Source organism: Anabrus simplex, chromosome 1, assembly GCF_040414725.1.
Source record: "Anabrus simplex isolate iqAnaSimp1 chromosome 1, ASM4041472v1, whole genome shotgun sequence".
Lineage (NCBI taxonomy): Eukaryota > Metazoa > Arthropoda > Insecta > Orthoptera > Tettigoniidae > Anabrus > Anabrus simplex.
This window is the reverse complement of record NC_090265.1, coordinates 1,793,884,289-1,793,896,605: the sequence shown is the minus strand read 5'-3', so window position 1 is coordinate 1,793,896,605 and position 12,317 is coordinate 1,793,884,289. Positions and strand designations below refer to the sequence as shown.

The 12,317-nt window shown below is 41.8% G+C and overlaps 1 protein-coding gene across 1 annotated transcript in view; it reads left to right on the top strand.

Moving 5' to 3' along the window:
• The window catches only part of LOC136882881 (protein gooseberry-like), a 351,093-nt gene that overhangs the window by 237,776 nt on the left and 101,000 nt on the right, over nt 1–12,317 (top strand). Inside the window, exon 4 of the mRNA XM_067155157.2 lies at nt 7,731–7,902. Coding sequence (XP_067011258.1) covers nt 7,731–7,902 — 172 coding nt within the window. The remainder of the gene's footprint in view (nt 1–7,730; nt 7,903–12,317) is intronic.

The window sequence follows — 12,317 nt, the reverse complement described above, 5'->3', positions numbered from 1 at the left end:
GTCCTCAGTCCGAAGGCTGGTTGGATCCTCAACAGTTCCGCCATCAGCTGTCATAAATAGCCTAGGCATCACTGAAAAGGCGTACTAGGGAAATGAGGAGTGAGGTAGTTTCCCGTTGCTTTCTTCACCGAGCCAGCCGCTGCTATTATATATCAGTCTGCATAGCCCACTGAAATGCATGCACCAACCGACCCTATGAGCAACGTTTTCACACCATTCACAGCAGGGACTGGCTGCAGAAGGAATGGCATTACTAGCATCACTCATACCTCAGTCACTTTCATACTGAGACAGATCAATGAAAGTAACAAACTTGCTCTAGCCCATACCAGAAGGCATAGTGCACTGTAAACACTAGGTCCTGCCAGCAAAGGCACCATATGCCTATTCAAGGAGAGCGTTTGAACTTGTTCGCTGGCCTGATGCTTTTCGCCTTCTTATCCTCCCAAAATCTCTTCATGAATGCACTGCGTTTTGTGAACCGCATCCTACCAATTCTATTGTTAGTTTTCTCCACTAAATGCTCCACGTCTTCTCATCCGTGATATTCATTTCTTAGTTTCTTCTAGCCAGTCTGTGAGTTGATTACTTTAGATAATATTTTGGTAAGTCTGTCGCTGTCCATGTGGCCATAGAATTTCAGGTGTCTCTTGCGCACGACATTAGTGATCTTGTCAGCTAATGACTACAGCTCCCCTGTTCTCTTAACCCACATTCCATTTTCTCTCGTGGGAACATACATTTTCCGGAGAATTTTCCTTTTTTCGCTTTTCAGTTTCTATAATTTTAGAATGACCTCCATGCGATATGGTTTCCAAGGCGTATAAAGCTTCCGACAAAACAACTGTCTTGTAGTGTCGTATATGACTCGCTTGTTGTACTAATTCCACGTTAGTCTGTTGGCCTTAGGGAGTTTAGTGGCTCTTTCTATGTTGCTCCTACTGTCTAGTTCCGATGGTAGTATGATTTCTCCAAGTTATTTGAAGGAGAACACCTGTGAAATTGTGCTGTTTTCCATCTCTAGCGGAGTGTTTTTGCTATGCTGATGCAGATTTTCCATTAAATGGGGTTTTTTTTCGTACGATATTTCGAGGCCTGCCTTTGATACTACATTGTGTAATGGTGCAGGCCTACCTGGTTTCATCTCTGGTCTTAGTAGTGATTGCACCGGGAGAGTTAGCCGTGCGGTCAGGGGCACGCTGCTATGAGCTTGCATCCGGAAGATAGTGGGTTCGAATCCCACTGTCGGCACCTCTGAACATGGTTTTCCATGGTTTTCCATTTTCACACCAGGCAGATGCTGGGGCTGTACCTTAATTAAGGACACGGCCGCTTCCTTCCAACTCCTACGCCTTTCCTATCCCATCGTCGCTATAACACATATCTGTGTCGGTGCAACGTAAAAAAACTAGCAAAAAAAAAAAAAAAAAAAAAAAGTAGTGATTGCTAGATTATCAGCAAAGGCTAAACATTTCATCTTGACTGTGCTTCCCAAGTTTCCGATGCTCTCACCTTTGACGTGCCTTTCCCATTCTCTGTAACTTTGTCTAGAACTAAGTTAAACAGAATAGGGAGATACAGACACCTTCACGAACACCCGTACATATTTCAAAAGGGTCAGTAATTTCCCCAGGGAATTTCACTTTAGAAGTCGTATTCGTGAGTGTTTTCCGGATTAGTTCTCTGATCCTCCTGATCATTCTGAGTTCTTCTAGAGTATCAAAAACGGTCTGTCTGTCCACAGAATCGTGCGCCTTCTTAAAGTCCATAAAGGTGATGATCATGCTGATAGCTTCGCGCATCCTTAATATCGGCTTCAAACTCCATATTTGTTCATCACATATTATTATTACTGTCCGGATCCTTGGCTAAATGGTTAACGTGCTGGCCTTTGGTCACAGGGGTCCTGGGTACGATTCCCGGCAGGATTGGAAATTTCATCCATCGTGGTTTAATTTCGCTGTCACGGGGGCTGGGTTTATGTGTCGTCTTCATCATCATTTCATCCTCATCGCGACGCGCAGTTCGCCTACGGGCGTCAAATCAAAAGACGTGCATCTGGCGAGCCGAACATATTCTCGGACACTCCCGGCACTAGGAGATATACTTGATTTCATTACTATTATATATATAATTCGCTGGGGCCATCAGGGACCACGTTAAGTCTTGTTGCATGTGAAAAATGAACTTGGCCTTCCTTAGAGCCCAAATTTCCCTCATTCTTTGTGAGTGGGCCTGCTTACGCTCCTCTGTCCAAGGGGCACCGTGTCTTCTCTTCGGTTGCTCGTCTCGGTTTAGCCCGTTCGTCAATATTTTCTTGCGGAAGAGATCTCTGTTAAGGGCGTCTTCAGCTGAGATATGTAGCATTTGCAGGTCTTCTTTGGTATTTCTAAACCAGGGAATTGTGGTTTGAATCAAAAAAGTGAAAGATTTCTTTAGTTAACTTTCTTCCGTCCATTCTTTTCAGATGACCGTAAAATCGTGCCCGTCTTTTTCTGATTGTGTCGGTAATTTTCTCTATTTTGCTGTAGACTTCCTTGTTGGATCTCTTTTGATGGATTCCATTTCTGTACTTTGATCCCAAGATTCGTCTCACAATTTTGCGTTCTCTTTTCACCAGTTCTTCAAGGAGTCCTTTGTTGGCGTTTAGAGACAGGTTTTCGGCTGCATATAGAACTACTGGCTTCAGAACTGCTTCATAGTGACGTATCTTGGTGTTTTGGGAAAGGCATTTTTGTTGTAGATTGTGCGGGATGTTTGGTAGGCTATTTCCAGTTTGCGTACTCGCTCCTGAAGTGCTTCTTTGTCCAGTCCATTTTTCGTGATGATCTCACCCAGGTATTTGAATTTGTCTACTCGGGTGATGTCCCCGTATTTTGTATGGAGTTTTAGTGGAGCCTCTTTGATGTTAATCATTACTTCTGTTTTCTCAAACGATATCTGCAAACCAGTTTGTTCTGCAATTTCCTTTACAATTTCAACTTGAGCTCTAGCGGTTTCTATGTCGTTTGAGAGAACAGCAATATCATCGGCAAATGCTAAGCAGTCTGTTGCGATCCCCTTGGATTTTATTCCTATTCTCAATGGACTGTAGTTGGTTTCCTGTAATCTCACCCGCCAGGTTCTGATGATCTTTTCAAGAACACAGTTGAAGAGTATCGGGGATAGCCCATCACCTTGTCGGACTCCTGTTTTGATGTCAAAGGAATGCGAGAGACATCCGTGGAACTTCACCTTGGATTTTGTATCGGTCAGGGTGGCTCTAATTAATGCCAGCAGTTTCAAATCAACTCCAAATTCAATTAAGATGTTTAGCAGGACTTCCCGGTCAATGGAGTCGTACGCTTTCTTAAAGTCCACAAAGACAGACACATACTGCTTGGACCTTAGTGTACAATATCTGATGATCGTTTTGAGATTTTGGATCTCTTCAGCTGTTGAGCGACCTTTTCTGAACCCTCCTTGGTATTCACCTATTTGATGTTCGACTTGTGCTTCCAAACGCTCCAGGATGGCAAGTGTTAGAATTTTGTAAGTCACGGGCAGCAAAGATATTCCTCTGTAGTTGTTGATGTTCTTCATGCTGCCTTTTTTGTGTAATGGATGGATCAAAGCTATTTTCCAATCTTCGGGTAGGGTCTCCTTGTTCTAAATTTCTTCTATTTGCTTTTACAAGATATCAAGTGATTTCTCTGCGGCATATTTCCATAGTTCTGCTACTACTGAGTCTTCCCCCGGCGCTTTGTTATTTTTGAGACGGGCAATGTGGCGCTTGATTTCATCTCTGTCGGGTGGTCTGGAATCTGGGTACCTGAGTAAGGGTTCCTTGGTCTCAATGGCGCTTTGCGGTTTAGAGCAATTAAGTAAATTCTTGAAGTAATCTGCCAGAATGCTGCAATTTTATTCATTTGACGTCGCCAGTGTGCCGTCCTTTCGCTCAAAGCATAGAGATGGTGGTTTATAGTCAGTGAGTTTGCGTTTGAAGGCTCTGTAGTACTCTCTGCTTTCATTCTTCCTAAAGTTTTGTTCTATCTTTTCAATGAGAGATTTTTCGTATTTACGTTTCTCAGTTCTGAACACCCTAGTTGCTTGGGCACGTTGGGTTTTGTAGGTTTCCCAATCATTTTATGATTTCGTAGAGTAGTACTGTTTCCACGCATTGAGTCTTTTTTGGAGGACTGATTCGCAGGTACCATTCCACCAGGCGTGCTTTTTGCTTCTCTTGATTTTTGCAACGTCTTTGGCGGCCTCAACAAGGAGACTTTTGGCGTTGTTAAAGTCACAGTCATTTGGTCTAGCCTTCTCCTGGAACTCCTCGACCCTTTGCCGAAGTTTATCATTGTCGAAGCGTGTGATTTGTTTGGTTGTCTTCCTTGTGTTTGCGGGAATTGGTTTGAATTTGATAAGAGACATATAATGATCTGAGGCCACATTGTTGCCTTTCTTTACCTTGACATTCATAATCTCAGGGCTGTTTCTCCTGGAGATTGCAACATGATCAATTTGGAACTCCCAGAGAGCTTGGGCGGGAGAACGCCAAGTCATTTGCTTTCTGGGTAGATGGCGAAAGTGGGTCGACATGACCTGCAGGTTGTGATTTTCGCAAATGGACACCAGGCTTTTGCCGTTTGGATTGGTTCTTTTGTGAGCAGGGTAATTTCCTATAACTTTCTTGTACTTCTGTTCACGACCTAGTTGGGCATTGAAGTCACCCAAAAGAAGCTTGATATGGTGTTTGGGGATTTTGTTTAATTTTTCATCCAGTAGGTCCCAGAAATTATCAACTTCGTCTGGATCAGACTTGTTCTTATCGTTTGTAGGAGCATGTTCGTTAACTAGGGCGTAGGTTTTGTTCGCGCATTTAATTGTGAGTATAGACAATCTGTCATTCACAGGTTCGAAATTTGCTACCGATTTAAGGATCTTGGTTCTAACAGCAAACGCGGTTCCAAGCATCACAGCTCCATTGAGGATTCCTCTTTGTGCTTTGCTCTTGAAAAATCGGTAGCCTTCAGAATGAAAAATCTCTTCATCTGGGTACCTTGTTTCCTGTAGGGCCACTATGGATATCTGATTTTCGTAAAGAGCTTTGGTGAGGGTTTTCAGCTTGCCAGTTTGTGTAAGTGAATTTATGTTGAAAGTTGCTGGAAAGGTTTCAGATTTTGGCCTGAGTGTTTGACTCTTCGGGGTACACCGAGACGCTCCGACTCGTCTCTTGCATGATGTCGAGTCTCCCCCAGAATCCGAACGAGACTCGTGCGCCGTGGCGTTCACGACGAGGGATTTATCCGAAGATTTACCCCCTGGGGTATGTTTCTTGAAATGTTATGCCATCATGCTTTTTGACTTGACTTTGCTTTGGACGGGTACCCATCCTTTTACAACTAGGGTTGTTAGCCCTAGAGGTTGCCTCAAGATGTTTTCTGGCTTCTGGTCATTTACCAGTCTTCGCCGTAACCCTGGCAAGGGACCAGTTTTTTTTTCACGGTGGTATTTTATTTCCCTACTACCCTCTGACTCTGCTGGAGGCAGAGCCAGAGAGCTTCCCCAATTCCAATGGGACGCACCCGATGGAGGTAACCGGTAAATCCCCACACGGGCATTATTATTATTATTATTATTATTATTATTATTATTATTATTATTATTATTATTATTATTATGCCGTTCCTACCTCATGCGCATTGATACTCTATAGGTTAACCTACTGACAAGCGTCTGATATGTTTGAATACTGTCATGTCATTCGATCAGAAGTCGATCTTGCTGCCTTCGGCGCAAGAGACGACAGCTGAACCGCCTGTATGACCCAGCCGATTTCTATTTTTCATCCGGTGTTAGTTCTTTATTTTTTGTTTGTTTTTGGTTTAATGTGGAACCGACACATAGTGCTACATACTTTCTGATACGCTGGAACGAGAGAGAAATAGGCCTGGGAAGGTAACGGCCGTGATCTTAATAATAATAATAATAATAATAATAATAATAATAATAATAAACACAAATGTGGCAGACCTTCTTGAATTGTCAATTGGACTGGCGTATTTCAAGACTTATAATTACTTAAGAGTGAAATATTAAAGCCATTCACAACGACAATATTGATGAAGCAGAAATAACTTAGCCCCGTGTTAACAGGAACTGTACACATCCTCTGGTGTGGTAAAGCCTTCGTAAGTCTAAAAAGGTACCGAGGATATTTCTCATGTCTGAGATCAGAACGCACAGATTGGATTTCTGTTATTCGTGCGGACGGAGATTGATGGTGTGGAGAGTACCATCTGGCTGAACGGTCTAGATATACTCGTTAACAGAAGAATAAAGTCAAATATATTATCCTGTCTATGTGGGAGGGGCCACGCTAGCGAGTTCAAAGGACAAACATTACAAGAAGTTTGTAACGAAGTTTCAGAACTTATCTGCGCTCTACCAACAAAAGTGACTCTCTGAGGAGGATGGTTGTTGTTTGTACTAATCTAGAGCAAGATGTTGAAGATTTGTTATCTCAAGAAAAGAAATCTTCTGAGAGAGTATGTGACGGTAGTAGTACTGCACTAAGGTCAACGATACTTCAAGCTTGAATTCTGTTCGAATCCTACAACCGACAGCTTTACACTGGGCCAATATCGAGCAGTGCCGTAACATCCCTCTATGGATCAGCCTAGAGTGCTAGACTACGAATCGCAAGATTCGAGGTTAAATTTGGCAGTCACTCGACAGGTCAGCAATGAAATGGATTGGCGCAGTAAAAACCGATTTGAAACAGGCAAGAATCACACCAGCAGATGTCCAAAACAGAGTAATCTTGAGAGGCAGCCGGCACAATCCATTTCATTGTGTCTGGTTTAGCTTTACTCCTATTTTCATAGTATTCGACTATTTGGTTTATTATTATTATTTCTTTGTACGGTATACCCAAAAAGAGCGCGTTTGAACTTGTTACCTTAGTGTGACCGCTTCCCCTTCTTCTTATTTTTATTCTCCTCCTAAAATCTCTTCACTCCGAAAACAGTAAAAGTAGTTTTTGGGACGTAAAGCCAATAACATTATTAAAAATCTCTTCATGAATTCGCTGTGGTGTTTTCTCCATTCTTATGTCCAATTTTTTCCAGTGGTACTTCTTCCTTCTTCCAAAAATGCGCAATTTCCAACCAGAATTCCAAAGAGTTCACGAGTTTTGCGCTGTCATCTGCAGCTTTTATTTCAAGTAAATCCTGCTTAATTTCTTGACGTTCTTTGAATTTATTATAGTTCGTAGATCTTTAGTAAATCTATTATTGTCCATTCATTACTACTATTATTATTATGTTATTATTATGTTATTATTATGTTTTGTTTCTCATTATACATTATTTCCACAAACTGAAGAACAATTTCAGTCATTCATTTTGTATCAAACTAATTTGTTTCGTTGATGATATACACCGATATTAAATAAGTACAACGAAAGATAAAAGAATCTTCAGGTTGTATCTGGTGCCATTTGAACGTCCGGGGCTCAGTTTATGTTGATCGAGGCCTAAATGCTGGATTCCTTCGAGACATAAAATGCCCACACCCTTTTGATATTCAAATATTAGTCGTCTAGGTGGAACGCCAGTAGCTGAGTGACTGCACAGATCATGCCATCTCGTACGAAATTAAAAATAAGTTTTAAGAAATTCAACTGTTCTTTGTTGTGTGCCTACCAGATCTAAAATGATGTCGACACGAATGTCCTTGTTGTGCAGGCCCAAGTAGCGGCGACGAGTCCGACACAGAATCTGAGCCAGGTATCCCGCTCAAGAGGAAACAGCGTCGTAGTCGGACTACCTTCTCCGGCGACCAGCTGGAGGAGCTGGAGCGAGCCTTCCAGAGAACACAGTACCCGGACGTGTACACCAGAGAGGAGCTGGCACAAAAGTAAGTAGAAACTAGCTGTGGTGGGTGGACAGATGTTTATGTTGCATATGGCCTAAAGATTTGACACAATCGGAGAGTATTAACCAGTCGTGTGGAAATTCCTCAAGTATTATTGGACCTTTATGTTTTCTTATATATATATCTATAAATGCTTTGAGTAAAGAAGTGGAATCAGAGATAAGGTTTGTTTTTTTCGGATGATGCTATTCTACATAGAGTAATAAGTAAGTTACAACATTGTGAACAACTGCACGTGAACTCGATAATGTTGTGAGATGGACAGCAGGCAATGGTATGGTGATAAACGGGGTTAAAAGTCAGGTTGTGAGTTTCACAAATAGGAAAAGTCCTCTCAGTTTTAATTACTGCGTTGATAGGGTGAAAGTTCCTTTTGGGGATCACTGTAACAACCTAGGTGTTAATATAAGGAAAGATCTTCATTCGGGTAATCACATAAATAGGATTCTAAATAAAGGGTACATATCTCTCCACATGGTTACGGGGGTATTCAAGGATTGTAGTAAGGATGTAATGGAGAGGGCATACAAGTCTCTAGTATGACCCCAACTAGAGTAAGGTTCCAGTGTATGGGACCCTCACCACGATAACTTGATTCAAGAACTGGAAAAAATTCAAAGAAAAGCTGCTCGATTTGCTCTGGGTGATTTCCGACAAAAGAGTAGCGTTATAAAAATGTTGCAAAGTTTGGGCTGGGAAGACTTGGGAGAAAGGACACGAGCTCCTCGCTAAGTGGTTTGTTCCGAGCTGTCAGTGAAGTGATGGCGTGGAATGACATTAGTAGACGAATATGTTTGAGTGGTGTCCTTAAAAGTAGGAAAGATCACAATGTGGAGATAAACTTGGAATTCAAGAGGACAAATTGGGGTAAATCATCGTTTATAGAGAGAGGAGTTAGTGATTGGAATAACTTACGAAGGGAGATGTTAAATAATTTTCCAGTTGCTTTGAAATAATTTAAGTAAGGCTAGGAAAACAACAGATAGGGTGTCTGTCCCCTTGGCGACTGCCCTAAATGCAGATCAGTAGTGACTGATTGATTGTTAAGGCGCCAAGTCTTCTTGATCCGACACCGTGTTTAGGCGGTTCGAGATTTCTTCCTTGAAGAATTATTTAACATCAGAATATTGGCCAGCAGGAGGTGGTACAAAATATCTAATCAGCAGAATGCGTGTGAAAAGACTGGATTGAGTTCCAAACTTCTACCCAGAGTTGATATGGGGTGACGGCATACAACGTTACAGCTTGGTGCTATTCGACAGGAGTAGGCTACGTGCCAACTTCATTATCGCACACATCGACACGCAGATCGCTCATGGACGTCACCTACAAAGATCCGTGCCAGAAGCCTAACGACAACATCAGTGAGTAATCGTTCTTCGACTCTTCGTTTTGTTATCGAAATATAAATGTTTCCTTTTCAGAGCTGAAGTTTCAGTTCGATAATATCATGTGAAGATGTTCTGGCTGCGCTCGAGTGCTGCTAGGTGCACGGGTAGGGGTGTGGGTGTGGTGAAGTGCAGACTTTGTCCTGCCACATGCAGCTTGAGCCGAGAAGGAACACACTCGACGTTCCTAATTGAGGACCAGGGATGGAAACATGCCAGAAACGAGTAAACGCCAATAATCGAGTTCCCCAGCGCAATGGCACTTTCAGCCTTCTCTACCAAAGGAGACCAGGAATTAATGATTACCTACGGCCTTTGAAATGCAAGTATATTACAACCAAAACACTTGATATAAACACATATCAATATTTAGCTCATATAAATTACATTTCTTTAATTAAGTGGCTCAGAAATGAGAAAATACACGAGTGATTGCACAGCGCGAGCTGGCACATTCACCCTTCCCCACCGAAACTCAGCTGGGTACAGTGGACTGTTGAACTTCCTACCAACTAAACTAATGACGTCAGGCGCATGCACAAGTTACCACCATATGCGAGATGGCTAATACATCACCTTATTACAAAAATTAAAAAAACTCACATTTTTCATATTTCGGACTTTCACCCTTTTCCATCCGTGGTCCTCAATTTCTGGCGGACCAAAATATGAACCTTTGCCGCTCAGTTTATTTTTTAGCTCTTCTATAAAAAATTTTGTGCGTTATATATGCATGTAACTATGCTTCTGCTCGAAATAAATCTCTTCGATATCATTTACTGTTTTCTACTAAGCGAACTGTAGAATTATTTGTATAGTTTGAGATGTTGATATCACGTGGCACTGCCACTTCAGTATATGGGTATGTGAGAACTTCGACACATTTATCCATTTATGATCTCTTAAAAGGAGTATATCCGGAACCTTAGTCTGGGAGTAGCGAAGAGCCTTCTTACCCGGAGTTCTCGTGTTCGATTCCCGATCAGATCAGGGATATTTTTCCGGATCTCGCGGCTGGTTCGTGGTCTACTCTGCTGCCTACTGACGGTAACACAGTGGCCCTGCTCTAGAAAGCCAAGAACAGCGGTTAAGAGGATTCGTCTCGTTGACCGCGCTTCGCCTCGTAATCTGCAGACCTTCAGACTGAGCAGTGGCCACTTGATACGCCAACGCACGTCAGGTTTTCGTTCGCTTTTGTAAAGGGAGTAGGTATCAACTGTATCTTGAATGACTACTGGCTGCGGTAGGAATCGAACCAGCAACCTTAGTGATAGGAGATGAGCACATTAGCAAATGAGCTTTTCAATCTGTCGCCACCTTGTATTTTCCTAATTTTCACAGACTGCAAGCTTTCATCCTCAGCAGGAATGTTTCTTTTATACTCGTACGCTTCGTGTTATGCTAAGATGTACAGTGAATTATATTGACAAATATTATCTGACTAGCGAATGTACCCGTGCTTCGCTACGGTATTCTACATTGTATTCGGTTATCGAAGTAAATAGTGTACATGCAGTAAATAAGATTGTTTTAAAATTGCATGTCTCTTAGCGTTATCCGAGAAAGAGCATGGGGAGTTCCCCGTACGTTGTTTCCAATGTAAAGTGTTTGTTACGGATTTGTGATATAGCGGCAGACTCACTTGCCTACTGCCATTCACAATCGAGTTGGGATGATTACGTAATAATTGCAGGCCCCATTGCCTACTACGCGCACAGAATCGATTTGGGGAGTTTTCGTTAATATGGCAGCCCCCTTCCTACTTCCAGACAGATTTCAGGTGAGGAGTTGTTATTATAATGGCAGGCAATTACCCTACTATCACTCGAAATTGAGTTGTGCAGTTATCATTATAATGCCAGGCCCATTTTCCTACTGCCAGCCAGCTTACTGCCAGTCACACCAAGTTGGTGAGTTTCCATCAAAATAGCAGGCCACTATGCCTAATGCCAGTCACATTTTAGATGAGGACATTTCTTTATAATGATAGGCACCCTTGCCTACTGCCAAACACAATCGGGTAGGGGAGTTTTAAACAAAACTGCATGCTCACTTGCCTTCTGCAAGTCAAATCGAGAAGGGAACTATTCATTATAATTGTAGGCTTTCCTTACTAATGACAGTTACACAGGAGTTGGAGAAGGAACCCTTTCCTACTGCCAGTCAAAGTCGGTGTGGGGAGTACTTATTACAATAGCAGACCCACCCTTTCTCGATCGCTAAAAATCGACATCAGTGAATATATATAGATCGACATACGAAAGTATATGCGTATTTACAATATTGAAGACCTTCATTTACAGATTAACTGCTACTAAACGTACGTCATATCGACAAAGGATTATACCATAAGACACGCCGGATTTAGTGGCCTAAATGGCTGGTCCTATGATATGTCATCTATTCTTGGGTCAGATTGAGTTAGAAACGTGGAACAGGGTAAAGGTTTTGTAAGATTATCTCACATTACATTACTTTTCGGATACATACATAGCATTTGGCTCACATATGGCTACTGGGTGGGCCAATTTTCGTGAAGAGTTTAATGATTCTGTATTTCATATAAGTAATTGAAAGTATGAATTATGCATGTGAAAATTCCAAATTGACTTAACATCGATTAAAGAGAAAAATCAAACGTAAAAGGGATACAGATACGGCAAAAAGTCATAAGACCACGGTTGTAGATCATTCCAAATTGAACGGAGATTGGGCAATCCGTTATAGGATAGGAATTTCCGAAGGTCTGCACCATCATTAAAATTGCCTGCGTATTTCGATATTCTTCGGGGATTCAAAGTGAAAAATTTAATGATCTAGGAAGTTTTCCGTTCGTTACAGGCTTAAACGTATAATTTTGTCAAATTTCAATTATCTTCTTTTTCTTCTGGCAGATTATGGCGCAATTTGGATTTTGGGCGAGGCGGGTAAAAATTAGTACTTTCAGGAAACTAAACCAAAAATTATGGAGATGGTCATTATTACCCCTTAAACGGAAAGCTGTACGAA